The 21,801-nt window shown below is 35.6% G+C and overlaps 1 protein-coding gene across 1 annotated transcript; it reads right to left on the bottom strand.

Moving 5' to 3' along the window:
- Nucleotides 1–3,274: 3,274 nt before the first annotated feature.
- On the bottom strand, nt 3,275–21,498 carry pnpla7b (patatin-like phospholipase domain containing 7b). Its single transcript, XM_073839528.1, has 36 exons — nt 21,419–21,498; nt 20,082–20,125; nt 19,387–19,461; nt 19,211–19,295; nt 19,003–19,085; nt 18,803–18,891; nt 18,575–18,715; nt 18,283–18,442; nt 17,253–17,333; nt 17,005–17,133; nt 16,548–16,628; nt 16,282–16,441; nt 15,604–15,687; nt 15,398–15,483; nt 15,136–15,291; nt 14,951–15,028; nt 14,639–14,844; nt 14,397–14,528; nt 14,124–14,247; nt 13,173–13,286; nt 13,012–13,087; nt 12,793–12,942; nt 12,637–12,700; nt 11,433–11,601; nt 11,024–11,206; nt 10,119–10,237; nt 7,920–8,076; nt 7,717–7,833; nt 7,549–7,618; nt 7,354–7,470; nt 6,989–7,137; nt 4,920–5,072; nt 4,720–4,836; nt 4,554–4,635; nt 4,340–4,467; nt 3,275–4,258 (listed from the first exon to the last, which is right to left on the bottom strand). The coding sequence occupies exons 2-36, from the start codon at nt 20,121–20,123 to the stop codon at nt 4,190–4,192; spliced, it is 4,026 nt and encodes a 1,341-aa protein (XP_073695629.1). The 5' UTR covers nt 20,124–20,125; nt 21,419–21,498; the 3' UTR covers nt 3,275–4,189.
- Between the last annotated feature and the right edge of the window lie 303 nt (nt 21,499–21,801).

Genomic DNA, 21,801 nt, shown 5'->3' with positions numbered 1-21,801 from the left:
CATGTACATACAATATTTGTTAACTATAACTTTCTGTGTGATGTGATGTGTTTTGTGGTGAAAAGGCCATCCTCACATTTTTCCTCACAGAAGTGAAATTAACTGCAGACCTCAGAGAATTCCTCACTGAAAATAATCAAAAATGATCACTGATGAAAATACAGATATTGAAAGACGACACTTCATTGTGCTACAGATAAATATGCAGTGTATTAAAGGGTTAGTTCACTTCCAGAACAAAAATTCACAGATAATATATACTCACCCCGTTGTCTTCCAAGATGTTCCTTCCTGCCTATAGTGCACATTAATGGTGCCCATGAATTTAAACGTCCAAAATGCTGTTTAAATGCAGCTTTAAAGGGTTCTAAACGATCCTAGCCGAGAAATAGGGGTCTTATTTACCAAAATAATTTTCTACAAAAAAAAAAATAAAAATACAATTGTCCTTCATCACTGCAGAAGTACTGACCTGGATTAGTCAGAGTACGCATACACATGGTAGAGCTAAACAAGACCAGCATTTGAGGTTCAAAAGTATATAATTTTTTTTTTTTTTTCGTTTTGCTAGATAAAACCCTTATTCCTAGGCTGGGATCATTTAGAGCCCTTTGAAGCTGCATTTAAACAGCATTTTGGTGGGTACCACTGACGTCTACTATATGGAGATTCCTGAAATGTCTTCCTCAAAAAACATAACTTCTTCTCAACTGAAGAAAGAAAGGCATGAACATCTTGGATGACAATGGGGTGAGTACATTATCTGTAAAAAAAATTTCTGGAAGTGAACTAATCCTTTAAATGAACAATGGCTTATAGAAGGGCCGATGTGTAGACAATGTTCTGCAGTAACAGTAAGTAAACAGATCAGACTGGCCACCTTGCATCTAGACTAGTGTGTCTTTAGCTCCTCTCCCAGAACTGAATTTTACAAGAGCATATAAAGCAGACTCCGGAAGGCTGGGTAAGAACATCAGTTTATCATTACAGACCGTAAAGCATGTTTCCTTTATACTCAGCTTTAGCCCAACTGGAGACTTTCTAACAGCTTTGAGGCAGAGAGAAGATGGGCATTACAGTATATAATATAGAAGTAAAAACCCAAATCCCTTAAATAAATCTAAATCAGTGGAATGTCACTTTAATTTCACTTTCATGCAGGTCTAAAGCAATTAACTGTGTTGTGAAAGTCTTGATGAGAAAGTCTTTAATGAGTGGAGCGGTGAGCCACAGGCGGAAATCTGTGTGAGGTTTACTGATTGTTTCCAGTGATTCCTTCAGGTCTTTCATTTTCACTAACAAGTTGAGAGGTATTCATTTAGGTTTTGGTGAAACCTCCTTCCTCTTTTATTTTCCAAAATGTCCATTTACTATCACGCAGTATGGGTCAACAATGTCAGTTACAAAATGTTCTTAACTGTCTGCTCATCAAAGAATCCAAAAGAATAAAAAATTCAAATTCATCAAACAGATAAAATTAGAGGTTTCCACAAAAATATTAAGCAGAACAACTGTTTTCAACATTGATAATAATAAGACACGTTTCTTGAGCAGCAAATCAGCATGTTAAAAGGATTTCTGAAGGATCAGGTGAAACTGAAGACTGGAGTAATGAAATGAAAATGAAAAAACACATTAAAATAGCAAACAGTTATTTTAAATTGTCATTTTGCATCAAATAAATGCAGCCTTGGCATTTAGAGACTTCTTTCAAAAATATTTTAAAGGGGTCATCGGGTGCAAAACTAACTTTTACATGTTGTTTGAACATTAATGTGTGTTGGTATTTTGTGTACACAACCACCCTACAATGATAAAAATCCACACAGTGGTATTTTTTCATCTTTAAAAGTAATATTCCCTTTTTAAAATCAGTTCATTCTTAGCTTCTTGTCGTTGTGACGAAACATTTGATTGACATTAGCGTCTTACCTTAGCCCTGCCCTCACCTAGCTCAAACAGTCCGAATATGATCGCCATTGTGTGACTCAGGTGCAGAGGAAGACTCTAATTGAGCGATTGAAGTGTTCTGTTGTTGGATGTTGCAATGAACATAGCAGTAGTCATTTACTACCAACATCTGAGCCGCTGAAGACGCAGAGGTTTAACATTACTTTCGTTTTTAAATGGAAAGCGCCAATCCTGATCTATATGCATCCATCTTTGTGCGAATTGTTCCTGATGCAGCTGCACCCAGGGTTTTTATGCCGCTTTGCAAATTTTCGCCGATAAACGCGGCTAAATGCAGCTAAACTAAACATAATCCCAGAGAGGGGCGAGGCGAGCAGAGCTTGGTGGCATTTAAAGGGGCCATGTTTTAAAATGAGCTGATATTTTGCAGAGCTGATTTTGACAAGGTAAAAGGGTGTTTTTTACACTACTATTGAGAATTTTTAAACTAAGTATATTAGAGACTTTTCATTAAGACCCTAAAGAATCATATGAACTTGAAAATGGGCCCTTTAAAAATCTTACTCACCACAAAACTTCAAAAAATAGGGTCATCTATTTTTAAATTTCTACACTTTTATGCAGTTTTCCCCAACAAAAGGCAATAACAGCTTATGAACAACATATTTACTTGCCTTTAATACCGCTACACCTCTACACAGCTTGCCTGCAATTAGAGATTGCTGAAACCCTGATTGAGTTTGATCTTTATTCAGCTTCTCTTCTCACAGGTTGCAGCACTTTTGTTCTTGTCAGGCTGTCAATGAATTCAGAACATCACTGTAAAGGGCACAAAGGAGAAACACCTCAATATCAATCCCCTCATTCATCCATCAAATCAAACACTTGGCAGGAAGCACATTTCAGAGATCTCATAGAGTGCCAGATCAATAAAGTACAAGTCACTCAGACTGCCAACCAGAACAAAAGTTGAAAACACTGACCTTTTTCATCATTTCTTCAGCAGTACACAAGGAAATACCATCGCTTGTGAAGGGTGGTCTTGGCATCTTAACTTTGACCGGAGTTAGGTTAAGGTGGAGATATCATCATGGATTTAGTGATATCAAAACAAACCGTATTTAATTTTCTTTAGTTGCAGAATAATTCTTTATAAATTATTCCCCAACACTCAATTGAAAACATTTTGTTCTATAAGGCCTTGTCCAAGGTCCTGAAAATGATTTTGCCTTGACTTCTCCATTTTTGAGGAAGACACTACAGATCCAGATATTTCAGGCATCTATACATGTTTTCATAGTACAATGAACTCTTATTTCAGCAAATGATTCCTCATCATGTGAGATACTAGATCAACCAGGAATCCAGACAACTTAAACTTTTAATAGGCCAAAAAACACACTAAAACATTGTCAGTTGCTTCAATCAAAACTTTACCTATAATCCAAAATAAAACATCTGTTTATATAGTGATTTACCAACATATAAACTGCTACAAATGCTGAAATCTCTCAGTTATGTTCACTAGTTCATCGTTCTCATTTAGTTATAAACCAGTTGGACTCGTGTTAATTTCACTAACAAGGAAATATAGACACAAAACAGCTTATCGTTTTACAGTAAACTGTGTTGAGGTTGCATTGATAGCTTGCATGAAAATGCAAAATATGCAAAATATAAAGGGTTTCAAATATTACTGACCTTGTGTAATACTAAAAGTAAAGGCAAGGAAATTTTGTTTCAGAGTTTCCCAAAGAATGACAAATGTGACCCTGGAACACAAAACCAGTCTTAAGTAGCACAGGTATGTTTGTAGCAATAGCTAAAAATACATTGTATGGGTCAAAATTATTGATTTTTCTTTTATGCCAAAAATCATTAGGATGTTTAGTAAAGATCATGTTCCATGAAGTTTTTGACTAGTAATATGCATTGCTAAGAACTTCATTTGTACAACTTTAAAGGCGATTTTTTTTCAATATTTACAATTTTTTGCACCCTCATATTCCAGATTTCTTAATATCTCAATTTCAAACAATTGTCCCTTATGACTGGTTTTGTGGTCCAGGGTCACAAATGAGATTGTGGTCTAATGTAGATGTATCACAATACCTGCTTTTTTCTATTAAGTACCTGTTAGTTTCTAAAAATTCAAGTAAGTCAATCCCAATACTGATAATGTTACTTGTTAAAATCCTTTAAAAAAAACTTTAGGAAGGCTCATAATACTGTAAAGAAAAAAAGGGATCAAAACATCTTGGAAAAGAAGTATTTGAGGTCAGGTGGTAGGATGGCTGTTGTGGTTGAGTGCTCGATGTCGCCTTGTCCTTATCTCTATTTCATCATCCTGTTTGGAAGTTCATAAGGAAAATCATAAGTACTATGATTAACCATGTGCAAACATAAAAAACACATCAAGTTATCTTACTGTATCAGCTGTGTCTGCTGTCTCCTCTTCTTCTTCAGAATGCTCACTGTGTTCGCTGTCTGGATTGGACAGATCAAAGTCTGACAACACTGCATCTTCATCATAGTCTGTCTGGTACTCAGACTCCTCTGTGTGTGGGAGAATGTAAGAAACAACACAAAGATGAGAGAATGGCATTGAGAAGGAACATGAGTGAAGATAATCTATTTCTCACCATCCACCAAGGCCTGCTTCACTGGCTCTATTCTGGACACTATTTCAGCCAGATCAGTGAAAGAAGCATTGGGACAGGTCACCTGGATGATAGATAGTCAGAGAATTAGCTTGTGAGGAAACAGCCTGACGCTGCAATAGGCTAAGCTCATTTGAACTTCACTTACATTAGTGCTCCTGGATTTGTGGAATTCCTCTTGATGTTGGTCTTTGAGCATTGCCTCCCTCACCCCGCTCCTGCACCACACGTCAAACACGGTCTTCCCATGCTGGTAGCCAACGTCCTGCAATAACAGATAAAAGTCATTGATTGCTACAGTCAAAGCCAAGGAAACAAGTTTCTATAAGATGTTGACAGCCCACTTACAGCAATCTCATCAAATTTGCCAAAGTCCAGCGTGCCATAGCGATCTATTGGTGGTCGCAGGTACTCGCAGTAGTCACTGTCTTTTACCATCTCCAACTGACGCACAGAACACACATAAGCCAGACGGGTCTGAATCTCTGCCATGTTCAACACCTAGAGGATACAAAGATGTAAAGAAATGAATATTATTGGATGATCAAAGCAAGGTAATGATTGGAAGCACTTAAAACAGTAATATTGTGAAATATTATTGCAATTTAAAGTAACAGGTTTCTATTTTAATATACTTTAAAATATAATTTATTGCTGTAATGCGAAAACAACAGCATTTATTTGAAATAGAAATCTTTTGTAACAATATACAGTACACTACGATTCAAGTTTGGGTCAGTAAAGTTTTCTTTTAATTTTTTGAAAGAAATTTACATTTTTATTCATTTTAATATACATTACTATATCAAAAGTGATAGTAGAGACTTATATTATTAGAAAAGATTCCTATTTTGAATAAACACTGCTCTTTTTAATGTTTTATTCTTTAACGAAGTTGGAAAAAGTATCACAGGTTATAAAAAATACTATTTTCTGATAATAAATCAGCATATTAAAATAATCATGTAACACCGAAGACTGATGTAATTAATGCTTAAAAATCAGCTTTGCACGACAGAAAAAAATTATATTTAACTTATTTTAAACTGTATTAATATTTTACAATATTACAGTTTTTTTTCTGTATTTTTTAATAAAATAAATGTAGTAAGATACTTCTGTAAAAAACATTAAAAAATGAAAAAATATACAAAATTTGTATAATATAAATATATATACATTATTATATATACTGTACATTATATATATTATTTTATATATTATATTTTTTCAATAAACACATTTAACTTGTATATATATATATATATATATATATATATATATATATATATGTGTGTGTGTGTAAGACTGAAGAAACTGATGCTAAAAATTCAGCTTTGCGTGTCAGAAATAAATAAATATATATATATATATATATATATATATATATATATATATATATATATATATGTGACCCTGGACCACAAAACCAGTCTTAAGTCGCTGAGGTATATTTGTAGCAATAGCCAAAAATACATATCATGGGTCCATGAAGATTTTTTGTAAAATTCCTACTGTAAATATATCAAAATGTAATTTTTGATTTGTAAAATGCATTGTTAAGAACCTAATTTGGACAACTTTAAAGGTGATTTTCTCAGTATTTTGATTTTTTTGCACCCTCAGATTCCAGATTTTCAAATAGATGTATCTCGGTCAAATATTGTCCTATCCTAACAAACCATACATCAATAGAAAGCTTATTTATTGAGCTTTCACGTGATGTATAAATCTCAGTTTTGTAAAATTTTACCTTATGACTGGTTTTGTGGTCCATGGTCACATATTTGTAATATTGTACAATATTATTTTTTTCTGTATTTTGGATCAAATAAATGTTGTAAGATACTTCTTTAAAAAACATTATATATATATATATAGGGGGGTTATTGTTCCCCCAATAACCACATTTAACAAGAAATTAACTCTATAACTCTATAAATCCATTATATTCAATCACAAATGTGACCCTGGACCACAAAACCAGTCATAAGGTTAAATTTGACAAAACTGAGATTTATACATCATATGAAAGTTTATAATAAGCTTTCTATTGATGTATAGTTTGTTAGGATAGGACAATATTTGGCTGAGATACATCTATTTGAAATCAGAAATCTGAGGATGCAAAAAAATCAAAAAGACTGAGAAAATCACCTTTAAAGTTGTCCAAATTAGGCTCTTAACAATGCATATTACAAATCAAAAATTACATTTGGATATGTTTACAGTAGGAATTTTATAAAAAATCTTCATGGAACATGAACTTTACTTAATTTCTTAATGATTTTTGTCATAAAAGAAAAATCAAAAATTTTGACCCATGCAATGTATTTTTGGCTATTGCTACAAATATACCCCAGCGACTTAAGACTGGTTTTGTGGTCCAGGGTCACAAATCTTCTAGATCTTCTGACCTTCACTTTTTGTGTCAGAGGGTTCAAGCGTTTCCAAAGCAGCCACCATCCAGATAAAGAGTCTCCATAATTAGTCAGATCGGTCTCATCCTGACTGCCAACATCAACGGCAATCACCAACTTGGCACCCATTGAGCGAGCTGTGTCAGCTTTACAGAAATAAAAAGTTTAATATACCTTATCAGCTAACATTTTACAATAAGCAATTTAGAGCTGGCCAATATGACATTCTACATTGGGTGACAATATAAGTGATTGTTAACAGATTCAATTTGCTATATTGTCTATTTTGCTTTCGGGTAAGTATATGTAAGCAGGTAAAATATGTAAATGTAACAGCCCTAGAGTACAATAGGACATTTAACCAGGTAAGTTATTGATGTAGCCTCCATCCATGAGCAAGTGTCCATCTTTAGGGTCACATAAAGGGGGAAGATATCCAGAGAGAGACATACTGGCACGCACATACCTCCACAGAGAGCCTAAAACAGAGTGTACATGTTAAGATCTGTCATAAAAGATGAGGTGAAGATGATAAGTTTTAGAGATAAAGAAGTAACCATCAGTGTGCACTCTCATGGAGGAGGCAGTGATGTCTGTGGTGATATTGAAATATGGGATCCAAAGGTCCTACCATTAAAAAACAGACATATGCTCAAGAATTAGATTTACATAACTATGTTTATAAAAGTTTGTATTGTGCAGTGTCAAGTCTCAAATAACCAAACCTCAATTTGTTTGTCCTTGAAGATTCCACTAATGCTGGAGTTAAATGATGCTCCAGTAAACATGGATGTCACTGGGTAGGTCAAGTCTGTAATCTTCTTAAATATGGATCCGAAATCCTGTTGTTCACACACAAAAAGAAAACTCAGTTCATTATTCTACATGTACTGCATGAATGACAGTGTTCAGTGCTTAGAGTTCTCACCATGGCCCACTGGCGTGCCCTAACCGTCATACGACTGACACTTCGTTCTTCAGCACATAGCGCTCCTATCAAGGAACCAATGGAAGTGCCACCAATGAGATCCACAGGGATCCCCGCCTCACTCAGCGCTCGAATAATGCCCACCTGAGAGCACCCTCTGTGGGTATAGTGTGTTTTCATATTCACACATTGGCTTAAAGTACTGATTGTCAATTTTGTGATATTAGTATTTTTATAAAGCATTTTAAAGGTAAAGTGAGTATCATTCAGTCATTTGTAGTTTGACTTCCTTAAAGAATGTGAATATTGATCCAGTGATGCTTTGAAAACATTGGTGTTATTTGACAGTCACATGAATTTGGGGCAGGGCTACCTATTTGACTGACAAGAGGCAGAGCAAAAGCAGCAGGGTTTGGAAAACCTCTGTTCTCTTTTTTTTCTGCAAGTCACAAAATTTACGCACTTCACCTTTAAACATACTTCATATGTAAGCAAAGTCTATTAAAAGATTTAAAAATCTAGATGACAAGCATATTTGATCACAAAGACAGTTATATATAACATGCTATTCATATACAGTTGAAGTCAAAAGTTTACATACACCTTGCAGAATCTCTCTTTGTTTTACCAAAATAAGTAATACCAAATTATTTTTTATTTAGTACTGACCTGAATAAGATATTTCACATAAAATACTTTTACATATAGTCCACAAGACAAATAGTCTTGTTGAAATAGTTGAATTTATAAAAAATTGCCCTGTTCAAAAGTTTACACGGACTTGATTCTTAATACTGCATGTTACCTGAATGATCCACAGGTTTGTGTGTGTGTGTGTGTGTGTGTGTGTGTGTGTGTGTGTGTGTGTGTGTGTGTGTGTGTGTTTTAGTGATAGTTGTTCATGAGTCCCTTGTTTGTCCTGAACAGTTAAACTGCCTGCTGTCCTTCATAAAAATCCTTCAGGTCCCACACATCTTTTTTTTTATTTTTTTTTATTTTAGCATTTTTGTGTATTTGAACCCTTTTGAGATTTATCTTTTCACACTGAGGACAGGACAACTGAGGGACTCATATCATATACAACTATTAGAGAAGATTAATACACTCACTGGTGCTTCAGAAGGAAACACAATGCAGTAAGAGCCAGGTATGAAAACTTTTGAACAGAATAAAGATGTGTACATTTTTCTTATTTTGCTTAAATATCTTTCTTTTTTTCATTTAGTTCTGTCTTTCAGAAGTTACAGAAGATACTTACATGTTTCCCAGAAGACAAAATCAGTTAAATTTACCCTGATCAAGTTTCAAGTTTCTCTTTTGCTCCTAATGCATTGTGTTTCCTTCTGAAGAATCAGCAAGAGTTCAAACCTTCTGTAATAGTTGCATATGAGTCCCTCAGTTGTCTTTGGTGTGAAAAGATGGATCTCAAAATTATACAGTCATTGTTGGAAAGGGTTCAAATACACAAACATGCTAAAAAACCAAAGAATTTGTGGGACCTGAAGGATTTTTCTGAAGAACAGCAGGCACTAAACAAAACAAAAAACACAGAACAGAGAACAGGGTAATTTTTTATAAATTCAACTATTATTTTCTCATGTGGACTATATGTTAACATCTTTTATGTGAAATATCTTATTCAGGTCAGTACTAAATAAAAAATAGCATGCATTTTGTATGATCCCTCTTATTTTGGTAATATAATAAACATTTAGCAGATTCTGCAAGGTAAACTTTTGACTTCAACTGTAATTGCAGTTACAGAATCACACAACTGAAAAATTACATCACCACTACGTGAAGTAGATTAGACATTTTATCCCCCATTATATATCATGTTTTGACCCACCTTTAACAAGTCGCTGATTACGACTGATAGCAGGCAGAGACAGAGAGTAGACAAAGAGTCGCTATCATTGAGAGAAACCACAGACATGCTGAGAATGTAAACGCCAACACTAATGAGTTAGAAATTACTATATTAGGATTAGTTGATGGGCACAACATTACACAACTTAATGCAAAGGATAAATAGTTCAAGACACTGCCGATGATTACAGATAATTAAAGAAGTCAACGTTCTACTTACATCAACATGCTTTTACTAGATTATGTATGTGAGAAATTTTGTTGGCAGCAGGCCACATGGATTGAGGAGGAACAGAATTATTGGTGATGAAGGGGAAGACAAATTCATACCTGGCTCCCCCTCCTCCCAGCACCAGAGCGATAGCGTTGCCTGTCAGGATCCGAGCCAGACGCGAGAAGTCAGAGTGCCGGTCGGGAGGCTTCTCAAATACCCGCTGATACATCTCTCTCTGACAGGAGGAGAGGAAAGTGGGAGTTTACACGGATAAGAGATGATAATGAACAGATTAAATCAGACAGAAAAAGTTTTGAAGAATGTTCACTTAATGTAAGTGGATGGGGTCCAGCTGCATTACAGAAACTTATTTATTCTTAATTCCTGACTTGAGAATTGAAAAGTTGTGTTTCTTCAGTGAAATTACCATGGTTACTAAACAGATATGATAGGACTGAGAGTTAGAACGTTTCTGTAATGAAGCCCAAGTGTTGTCCAAAAAAGCACCATAAAAGCATCATAAATTAGTCATAATAGTCTATACAACTCTATAGAAGTCTATACACTATGTTCAAAGCCTTCAGAAGCCATTCGAAAGCTTTGCTTGAACTGTCTTATAATAAAATTATTAAAATTAAGGTTGAACCACTGATGTCACATGGACTATTTTAAAGATGCCTAAAGACGACTATTTTAACAATGTCCTTACTACCTTTCTGGGCCTTGAACAGAACATGGTAGTTGTGTTGCTGTCTATGCAGGGTCAGAAAGCTCTCGGATTTCATCAAAAATACCTTAATTTGTGTTCTGAAGATGAATGAAGGTCTTACAGGTTTGGAACAACATGAGGGTGAGTAATTAATGACAAAATTTTCATTTTTATTTTATTTTAAGTGATCAACTGTTTTATAGTTTTGGTTTTAGTAATCTGCATTGCACTTGTCATTTGGAAAATGGATGGATTTGACTCAGGCTTGATAACAGCATTCACATTTGCAACAACAGAATGTTACACAGGTACCAGTTTAGGCAGACTCCTCTTGGAGAAGACCCTGTGGGGGCAGGACAGGTGCAGATGTCTCGAGATCCAGCTGCGCATGTTGAGCCATTCTGCTGTTCCTCTGGGTGGAGGCCCGTCCTCACGGTGCAACAGAACCAGCTGCTTTTGAGCTCTCACAGCACTGCTCTCTAGCATACGCTCCAGCTGATACCACAAACAGAGCCAAAATAGTTAAACAGAAATGTGTGTGCAGAAATGAGAAATTAATTACAATAATCAGTCAACATGTCAGCCCCTGAGGCAATCCTCCTCCATGTAAAATAAATCCATTTTTATTAGGCTATTGATAAAACCGAGTCTTCATCTTATGTGAGTTTAAATGGGCTCTATTTACTTCTTTATAGGCAAAATCTTTTTAATAACAATTCACCTCTCCCACAGTGGGCTCCTGTTCCCCCAGACCCACTATGATCATGCAGTCCCCCTGTCTGATGCAACGTTGAGTCCAAGGAGTCAGAGAACTGTCAGACTGATACAGAACAATTCGGTGGATGTCCTCTTGTTGACCCAGCCAGCTTGACAAACGGTACTCATGAACACTGAAAAGGAAATAATAAATCAAATAAACAGTACGTCAGAGGAAACAAAAATAAAACGTTTGACTAATTTCATTCGAAAAAAATACAATGCATTCCAGTTTGCATACTACCCATCCTCAATGGTATGTGAGATTAGAATTGGTGCACCCCAAATCAGAGTCCACTGACAATAGCATGTCAAAGGTGACTTGATGATATATCATTTCCAGTCAGTGCATTTACAAAGTGTGTATTTTTTTTTTTACCAATGTTGTGAACAGTGTGGTGGTTCATTTTAGACTCTTGACAGAAAAATAATAAGGAATTCAAAAATTGCTTCAGTGCTTCAGGGATGGTTCACCCAAAAATAAAATTTCTGCCAGTAATTACTTACCTTCATGTCGTTACAAACCCGTAGGACCTTTGTTAATTTTTGGAACACAATTTAAGATATTTTTGATGAAATCCGAGAGCTCTCTGACCCTCCATAGACAGTAAGGGTCCTACCATTGTCAAGGCCCAGAAACATAGTAAGGATATTATTAGAATAGTCCATGTGACATCAGTGGTTCAAACATAATTTTACAAAGCTATGAGAATACTTTTTGTGTGCAAAGAAATAAAAATAATGACTTTATTGAACAGTTCTTCTCCTCTGTGTCACCCTAGGTGCCATTATGGACAGTACCACAATGTATGCGCATGCTTTCCTCTGCTTATGTTCTGCATCAGCAGCATGTTTCTTACTGTGTTGCTATGCCTTGAATATGGTATGGTAGGACCCTTGCTGTCTATGGAGGGTCAGATTTAATAAAAAATATCTTAGTGTTCCAAAGATGAATGAAGGTCTTGCAGGTTTGGAACGACATGAGGGTGAGTAATTAATGACAGAATTTTCAGATGCAGATGCAAAAGAAAATGTATGATATGGTTGTGTGCCCTAAATCTTGCCCTACTGTCTTTATGCATACTATTAAATAATATATAAGTATGTTTTTCCCATTACCAGTGAGGTACACACTGTTAGTGCACAGTGTACAAGTATGCAACTCTCACCTGTCCAAGGCTGCAGCACCTAGGCGCTGTCTGATGATGTCACTGGTTAGAAGCAAAGTGGGGCCTAATTAAAACAAAGACAGTAGTTAAGACAGTACATGTAGTATCAGCTTTCCTTTGAGCAAATTAAGGAAGGAAAAGAGACCAATAGCTGACCAATGCCACTGAGAGCATGCTGCAGCTCCAGTGTGAAGGCAGTCAAAGGCACCTCCTCAGACACAGGCAGAATAGTGACCGTAGACAGATTTGCGGCTGGGTTACCTGCGTCCCACTTACTGCTTGGGGTGTGAAAACCCAGACTGCGCACTGTTGAGATCATTAATGTGAATTAGGGAAAATACAAAACACACACACAAATGTTTCATAAACACACACCTGATAGTGGACCATTCACTTGCTGCATGTTGCCCAAGATTTTCTGTCCAAGAAGATGAATCAGCCGAGTCACTACCTATGAAAGAGTGTGATACGTGTTATTATATATGAAACAAAACATCAAGAGATGTGTTAATGATTTTTTTTAAATGTGGTCTAACCTGTGGGTATTTCCTCTTAATAGAGTTAAGAGCTCCTTCAGGCAGTTTGGCCAGTTCAGAGTCTCGGACTGCGTGGACTGTAGTGACTCTGTTTAAATGAGTCAAAGCTTCAACCTAATATCAAACACACACTTTTAAAAGATGGAAAATGCAGCATTTTCGTTAAACACTGCACAAATAGATCTGAAATGATTTAGTTTTCCTGGTAACTTTTGAAAATACACTAGCATATATACACTGCTGTTCAAAAGTTTGGGATCAGCAAGATTTTTTAAAGAAGTTTCTTTTGCTCATGTAGGCTGTGTTTATTTGTTGAAAAAATACAGGAAAAAAATGGAATGTTATTTTTTATTTTATTTTAAAATACATTAAAATCTAAATTATTCCTGTGATCAAAGCTGAATTTTCAGCATCATTACTCTCGTCACACAATCCTTCAGAAATCCTTCTAATATGATGACATCTTATCAATGTTGGACTGTTGGACCATTGTTGGACAATGTCGGATTTATTATCATTTGTGCTGCTTAATTTTTATTTGGAACCTGTGATACTTTTTAAACAGGATTCTTTAATAAATAAAAAGTTAAAAAGAACAGCATTTTTGGAAAAAATAAATATAAGTTTGGGGTCAGTACATTTTTTTTCTTTCTTTTTTTCTGAAAGAAATTAATATTTTTTATTTAGCAAGGATGTGTTAAATTGGTCAAACATATTATTCATCAAAGAATCCTGAAAATTATTTTCCAAAAAATATTTGCTAGTACAATTGTTGCCAACACAGATCATTCTAATAATAAATCAGAATATTAGAATGATTTCTAAAGGATCATGTGACATGATTTGATTTAATAAATGCAGCCTTTATAAGAATATGATTTTTTTTAAACATTACAAGTTTTACTGATCCAAAACTTACACACACTTACATACATACACACATCCACTTACCACACCAATGAGGTCTCCCCGTCCATACTCTCCAGCAAGCTCTTTTTTCCCATCATCCTTCATGATGACAGAGCGCAGACGGCCACTCAGAACAATGAAAGTACTGTCTGACTTATCACCTTGTCTGAAAAAGACAAAAGAGAAAAGTAAAGTATGCAATATGTATTACAAGTATCCTCAAGTTATTACATCAGAAAGCAGAGCAGCGACCTCAGACATACAGATATGAAACTGACAGAGTTATTTTAGATAATATGGGAAAAGTGTGTTTACCTATAGACAGCCCGTCCGGCCTCCAGTGCCATCCAGTCCAGGGCAAAGTCAATCTGTCGAACAAAGGAGGAGACCCTCCGTACCACAGTGTGGGCTACACTTAACACCATTCGTGGCTCGGCACGCATTATCCTAGTGAACAAAACACACAGTTGACATGTTAAGCACTGTTCTGAAATGGTTGAAGTACATTTGTTCGAAATTTCAATTGCTTTAAGTGACATTTGGTGCTCATCACATACTCATAGAAGTGTGTTTTGGAGATAGACAGGAAGCAGCAGTCCCGGTGGGCGCGTACAGAAAAGATAAGAGGCTCTCCTGTGAGAACGGCCAGGTGGCCTACCATCTCTCCAGGGTGAGCCACAAAAAGACACGTTTCATCCTCTCTGTCAATCAGTCTCTGGTACACATGGAGAGATCCTGAGATGACAAACTGCACACTCACGTCCTGTCACAGACACAAAGTAGAAATTGATTCACATGTGACTTATACATTTCTAATTACAGTATTACTGAAAAATTGAGGGGAGTCAAAGTGATGGGTAACTTTTTACCTGGTCTCCCTCGCTTGCAACAACAGAGCCTGCCTTAACTTGTCTCAGAGTCACCCTATCTTCTAGAAGACTGTGGTCCTGGAGCACAAAGGTTATTTTTTTTTTGGTTCATAAAACATTATAATTATATTAAACTTTTTTTCTTTTTTTACATAAGTAGAACAATATAATTCATGTGGCCTGACCTGAAGCTGGATAATTTTAAGAAAGTCCTTCTTGGCAGCTTGGAAAACGGCATTAACTTTACAATGGTGGATGTGGCTGTAGTGCCCCCCAGTGTCTGAGTAGTGAAACACAGCTGAAGGAGAATGTTGCATTGTCACCGACTTCTTCCGTACAGACTGGACAAGAGTCAAAGGCACACGTGAGATATACAAAATATACAAATGTGAGCAAAAAGAACAGTTAAGGTTTTTTTATTTGTGTTATAAAATTGCACCAAAGTACCTTAGGAATGACAATAGGACTTGTAGGGGCTTGCTCTTTTGTAATGCTTGCTCTGTCAAAGGCCATATTGTGGTCAGCAGACCCAGCTGTAAGATAAGCATACATTACCACACTCAAAACGGTTCATTGTGAAAGTATTCAAGCATTATGTACAATGTCCAAGTCAGTATTTTGTATTTTGTAAAAGGTAAATAGTGAAGCACTACCATGGGTGCTGTCAAAAGGTGTTGACAGTGAGCGAGACTTCCTGAATGAAGCAGATGGACTTTCGGTAGGATGCCTGCCACCATCTTAAAAATAAAAAAATAAAAAAGAAAGACTTAAAGGCTGTTTTATAATTCTCAGTGATATATACATATAGTTGATACACAGTGGTGGCCAAAATTATTAGAACACTAGTATTTTCACCAGCTAAGAATGGTTTTAAATAACTTTTGCTGCAGTGTGTCAGTAGGAAGCATCTTGGAGATGTTGCCACAGCTCTTCTGGATTTAGTCTGTCTCAGTTCGTTCTGTTTCTTCACGTCATTCCAGACAGGATGATGAGATCAGATCTCTGTGTGGAGCACTGGCTGTTGTCAGACTTCTTGTGCAAACAAAAATCTCACTAGATTATTACAATTAATGGCAAAATGAATGTTTGAAAACATAAACTGATAATTCCTACTGACACACTACAGCAAAAGATGACTTAACTGACTTAAAACCATTTTAGCTGGTAAAATACTAGTGTTTTAATCATTTTGGCCACCACTGTATTTGATATATTTGAACACAATTATTAAAATTTGAATTCTGTTTGATCATTTTTACTTGTAAATGACTCACGGCAAATGATTCTTAGCAAATATTTGTATTTAACTACATACACAAACATACCCTCACCTCTGAACATCTGACTTGTGTCACTATAATGGTCTGTTGAGCTCTGTGGGACTTTTTCAGAAACGTCTTCAACTGTTTGCGAGTGTCTGCGTAGTCCTTTGCCTAGACTGGCTTCTCCTACAACATTGGCCACTGAGACCAGTGGAACAGCTTGACTTTCCTACATGATATGATAGTAATGGTCTATTTAACATATGAACTGCAATAAACACTGTAATACTATAAAATATTTTCCAGAAGTAAAGCATAATTTATAAACATCTAACCTTATTAAAAAGCTCTGTGGTCAGGCCTAGGTAGTTGTGAAGGGCAAGAAAGGTAACTCTCTGAAGACGCACCATGATGATCTGAAAAAAAAAAATAATAACGAAATAGCTGTATCCCATCAAAACAGGTATTTCCAACAGCTAAGAGTCTCATATTTGTTCTTTTGAACTTTCTATTCATCAAAGAATCCTGAAATAAATGTTATGGTTTTCACACAAATATTGCACAGCACAACTGCTTTTAACATTATTAATAATAAGAAATGTTTCTTGAACACCAAATCAGCATATTAAACAGATTTTGGAATCATGTTTCTGCTGAAAAATTTGTTTTTGCCATCACATGAATAAAGTACATTTTAAAATGGATTAAAATATGACAAAAAATTTGACAAAAAGGTTGTAATAATCCTTCCGGACCCTTTTGACATTAGTGTATTTAGGTTTTAGGTTATACCTGAACAACGCGGACCAGGGTCTCTGGGTATTTCTCAAAAACAGACTGGAAAGCTTGTGCAGGAAGCCGTAGAACAGTAGTTGGGGCTGCTGCCCTGGCTGAGACAGTTTTATAGGGAGCTGGATGTCCCTGTAGAATAACAGGTTTAAATATGAGACACATTTTAAATCTCTGTGAGCATGAAAACAGGTCAGATTACAGACATTTGCATATCAGAGTGGGCAAAAATTAGGCCAGATGGGTTTTACAGTGATGACATCAAGGATGCTGAGAAGACTGTGAACACTGTCTCCAGGCAGAACGTGCTTCACCACAACCTCAGTCCCATCCTGAGCCAGAGAAACCAAAATACACTTAGTCATGTATCTATATAATAGATAGAAAACTATGGAAGCCTGTTTCCACCACTGAATTAAAAAAAATTATCTCATTATTTTGACTTTTTTTTTTTCTCAGAATTGCATGATACAAGCTTGCAATTCTGACTTTTTTTCTCAGAATTATGAGCGATAATAGCGAGTTATAAAGTCAGACTTTGCATGATATAAACTCGTAATTCTGAGTTATAAAATCAGAATTGTGAGATACAAACTCACAATTCGGACTTTTTTACTCAAAATTATGTGATATAAACTCACAACTACGAGAAAAATGTGAGAATTGCAATTATGCATCTCGCAATTCTGACTTTTTTTCTCACAACTCACAGTTGTGAGTTATAAAGTCCATTTTTAAGGGGGAAAATTCTGAGAAAAAAAAAGTCACAATTGCAAGATGATATAAACTCGCAATTCTAAGAAAAAATGTTGGAATTATATATGTAAGTTTATATGTAACAATTTTCACCTTCTCACTTTTTTTCTCAAAATTGCATGATACAAACTTGCAATTCAGACTTTTTTCTAAGAATTGCATGATATAAACTTGTCAGGACTGCGATATATAAACTCATAATTGTGACTTTTTTTCTCAAAACTGCGTATATAATATAAACTCACAATTGAGGGGGAAAAATTATGTTCTCAGAATTCTAAGAAAAATTCTGATCTGATCTGAACGGCGTTTCTGATCTGACTTTATAACTCACAATTCGAAGATAATAATTCAGAATTGTGAGTTTGTATCATGCAATTCTGAGAAAGAAAGTCAGAATTGTGAGATAAAAAGTTGCAATAACCTTTTTATTTTTCAGTCAGTGGCGGAAACAGGTTTCCGAAAACAAACCAATTTTCAGTACAATAGATTAAAAACAGATACAGTATATTGTTTGGCTCTTACATTCTCATGGATACACAGATCAAGACAGCCATCCTGCACCACAAATATGCTGTCATCAGTGTCACCTGGACGGAATAATCCTTCCCCTTGCTGCAGCGTCACAAACACCATATGTCGACACAGCTCCAGGAACAGAGGCTTCTCAAAATGACCCAGAACTCTGAGAAACACACAGATCACAACACGTTAGCTGCCGAACACTGTCAGGTCATTTGAGCTTAAATTCTGTGCAAAGTTCATTAGGAAAAAAAGAATGAATAATTCTGGTATGATGATAGGACAAGTCACCAACCTCACATTTTTCAGCATATACAGGACCTCAGAGGGCAGATGAGAGTTCTGCATGTCAAATTCAGTAAGATCAGCTTCCAAGAGCGAAGGTGGAGGCTCTTTCGGCTGAAGTGTTGGCGGCTCCCTTCGGATACGCAGGATTCTGATTAAGAGACAGACAAGATGTTTAGATGGTAATGGGTTTGCTTTCAAATGTGTGATTTTTCTTAGTTTGTGACTCTTCACATACTTGCGAGCTATTGATAGAACTTTTGTTCTTTTTCTGGTTCTCTTTTGAGATACTGGACCTGAGGTGGCCGGTGAGGACAAGGTCTGGACCTAAATGGCCACAAATAACAACAATGCAATTTTAAAATCATCCCATGACCATCATATTAACCATAGTTTTGTTGAAAGTAACACAAGAAACAAAGTAACATGTTTTGGTACCTTTCTCATTATCTTCCTGCCATAAAACATCACTTTATCTCTTTTTCTGAAACGGTATTTAGGGCCTTCAGCTTGCTCTTCTCCTGAAAAAAAAAAAAACAGTTGATGAAAACTCAAAACCTCAAAACTTGAGAACATATATCTCACATTCTTATCACATCTATTAAAGAAGCAACATTAATCAAATCATCAACAATTTCACACTCACCAGACTTGTATCTTCTGTTCAGAAAAAAGGCAACAATACTGACAAATGAAACTGCAACAGCAGCTCCAATCAGCACACCAGTCCACTGTATTATGAAATAACAATAAAGACCTTAATTTTGACTGCAAGACAAACAATACCGAGTCACTAAAACATAGGTGGAAATCTCATAATACCATGGTGCTCTGTAACTGATCCTCTATGAAGTGCTGCACACGAGCCTTGATCTCACTCCCAGATGGCAGTACTGCCTAGAAAACGCAACAAAATCATATACTTCAAACCAGGAATTGATCTATGAAATGTTGAGTTCCTCTGAACACAGTATTGGCCAATGATTGTTTCATTGTTTAAAACACAAGGTAGGGCTTTTCAAACCGAATACCGGTGTTTTTTTTTTTTTATGATATTAATTTTTCATATACCCTAATACCGGTGAGTGTACGCGTACAAAGCACTGGCAACACGTATGTTGACGCAACTTCTTTGTGAACAGCAGCATTTTGTGAGACCAATCATACCTGGGTTAATACTAGTCTGGTCAATGTAAGCCAATATACTGCAGTAATTATTCTCTAATTTATTAGGAAATGTGGTTAACACCTAGTCATGCATGGGGAAAAAAATACCGTCATATACCGTGATACCGTACAATTTTGAAAAATACTGTGATATAAATTTTTGGTAAATTTTAACACAAGGCAGATGCTTTTGGACAAAGTCCACTTCACTCTGATGTGGTTAAAAAGTGTACTACAGATCACTTCAGTAGCAAAGCTGGTTAATAGTAAATAGTAGCATGCCTTTATTTACTCACTCATACACACATTAAAAAAAATCTAAACTAAAAATGTTCTTGAATATGTCTTACCGGATATATACTGCACATATCATCTTGTTCTTTTTCTTCCATATCTTAAAGTGAGGAGAAAATAGAATTGAACACATTTGACACAAATTACAAATCTACAACATGCTTACTTTATAACTCACAATGTCCTTAAATTAAACAATGCCGATGAAGGATTTACTCAGGCACCTTCAACATTTCTCACATAGAAAATTGTAACAGTAATAAAATATGACAAGAACTCAGAGTTAAACTATGTCAGAACAAATTCATCTTGTCAGATAACTTTGATAGAAAGGTATGTAATGGATTAATCAACCAAAAATTCAGATCACTGTTAGTGTGACAATATTTACACAACTATCAATACTTTGTTGACCAATTATCTGTGGTGTAAAAAAAGGTTGCATTAGCAATTAGAGAAAAAGCTCTTAAGCAAAACACGGTCAGGTCAAAGTGTTTTTTAATGGTCTCAAATGTGTTATCAGTTTTACTGGTAGTCCACTATATGAAGACTTTTTGAGATAATATGTCACAGTTTACTTTATTTTGCTATCCTCACTTACATAAATAAACTATAGTGTCCTGCACCCACTAGTAAAAAAAAAAAAGATCTGGTGTCTGAATAATTTTTGGTTTGACCACATGATTATCCCTCAGAGAGTTCATTATAACATTAAATAGTAACATAATACCTACTTCTACTAAATATGAGTTAAAACTTAAGCAGCTCACTTTCCAAAATGTGTCAAAGAAACAAATGTTATGGGGATATTCACAGCACATTCTCATGGCCTGTCGACACCCTTACCATTGTATTTATCAAGTAGCCTACTGTATTTCAAGTAATATTATCTAATATTACTTCATTTTCCAAAATGTTTAAACATGGCAACATTGTTTCAAACAAATTCTACCAAATGGCAGAGGGAGGGATTCTGTCTGCAGCAACCTGAATCAGGAATCATCTGACACTGCCTGTCATCCCTCTTACTGCAATCTGACACCCTGTGATGTATTTCATGAGACCCTCTAGTAGGAAAAGTCAAACGCTTAACGCAGGTTGAAGGTGACGCTAAAACTTACATACATTTTAAGTGTGTTGCACAGAATGGAAAAGCATTGGAAATGAGAATTTGATTAGTTTATCAAGAGGTGCAGAAAAGGATGTGGCTCTGGGTCTGAGGTAATCACAATTCTGTTGTTTACAAGCCGCGGCTGTAAACAAGCACTTGTAATCAAATAACGTTACACTGTCAATCACTGTAACGTTAGCAAACAAGACTGTAAAACAGTGTGTGGTTGTACAACGCGAAGATCCTACATCTAAATAATGTCAATAAATAAATGGAAAATACCTTCTGAACGACGTTTCCAAACAGTTTTGTCACTCTCAAAGCACTTTTGAGTCTCCCAGGGATTCTATTCACACTGTCAGTGCCCCCCTAGCGATTACACGTGTTGCCAGATCCTGCACGAAAAACAATTCCTTACAGTCTGATTATACATGTATTTTAAAATAACTGTTTTCTATTTAAATATTTTTTAAAATGTAATTTATTCCTTTCATCAGTCACACGATCTTTCAGAAATCATCTAATCATCGTCTGATTTGCTGATTTTGCATTTATTATTATTATTATTATTATTATTATTATTATTATTATTATTATTATTATGTTGAAAACAGCTGAGAAGAGGTTTTTTCTTTCAGGTTTCTGAATTTACCAGCATTTATATG

This window comes from Garra rufa, chromosome 5, assembly GCF_049309525.1.
Source record: "Garra rufa chromosome 5, GarRuf1.0, whole genome shotgun sequence".
Taxonomy (NCBI): Eukaryota; Metazoa; Chordata; class Actinopteri; order Cypriniformes; family Cyprinidae; genus Garra; species Garra rufa.
This window is presented reverse-complemented; position numbering and strand designations above follow the sequence as displayed.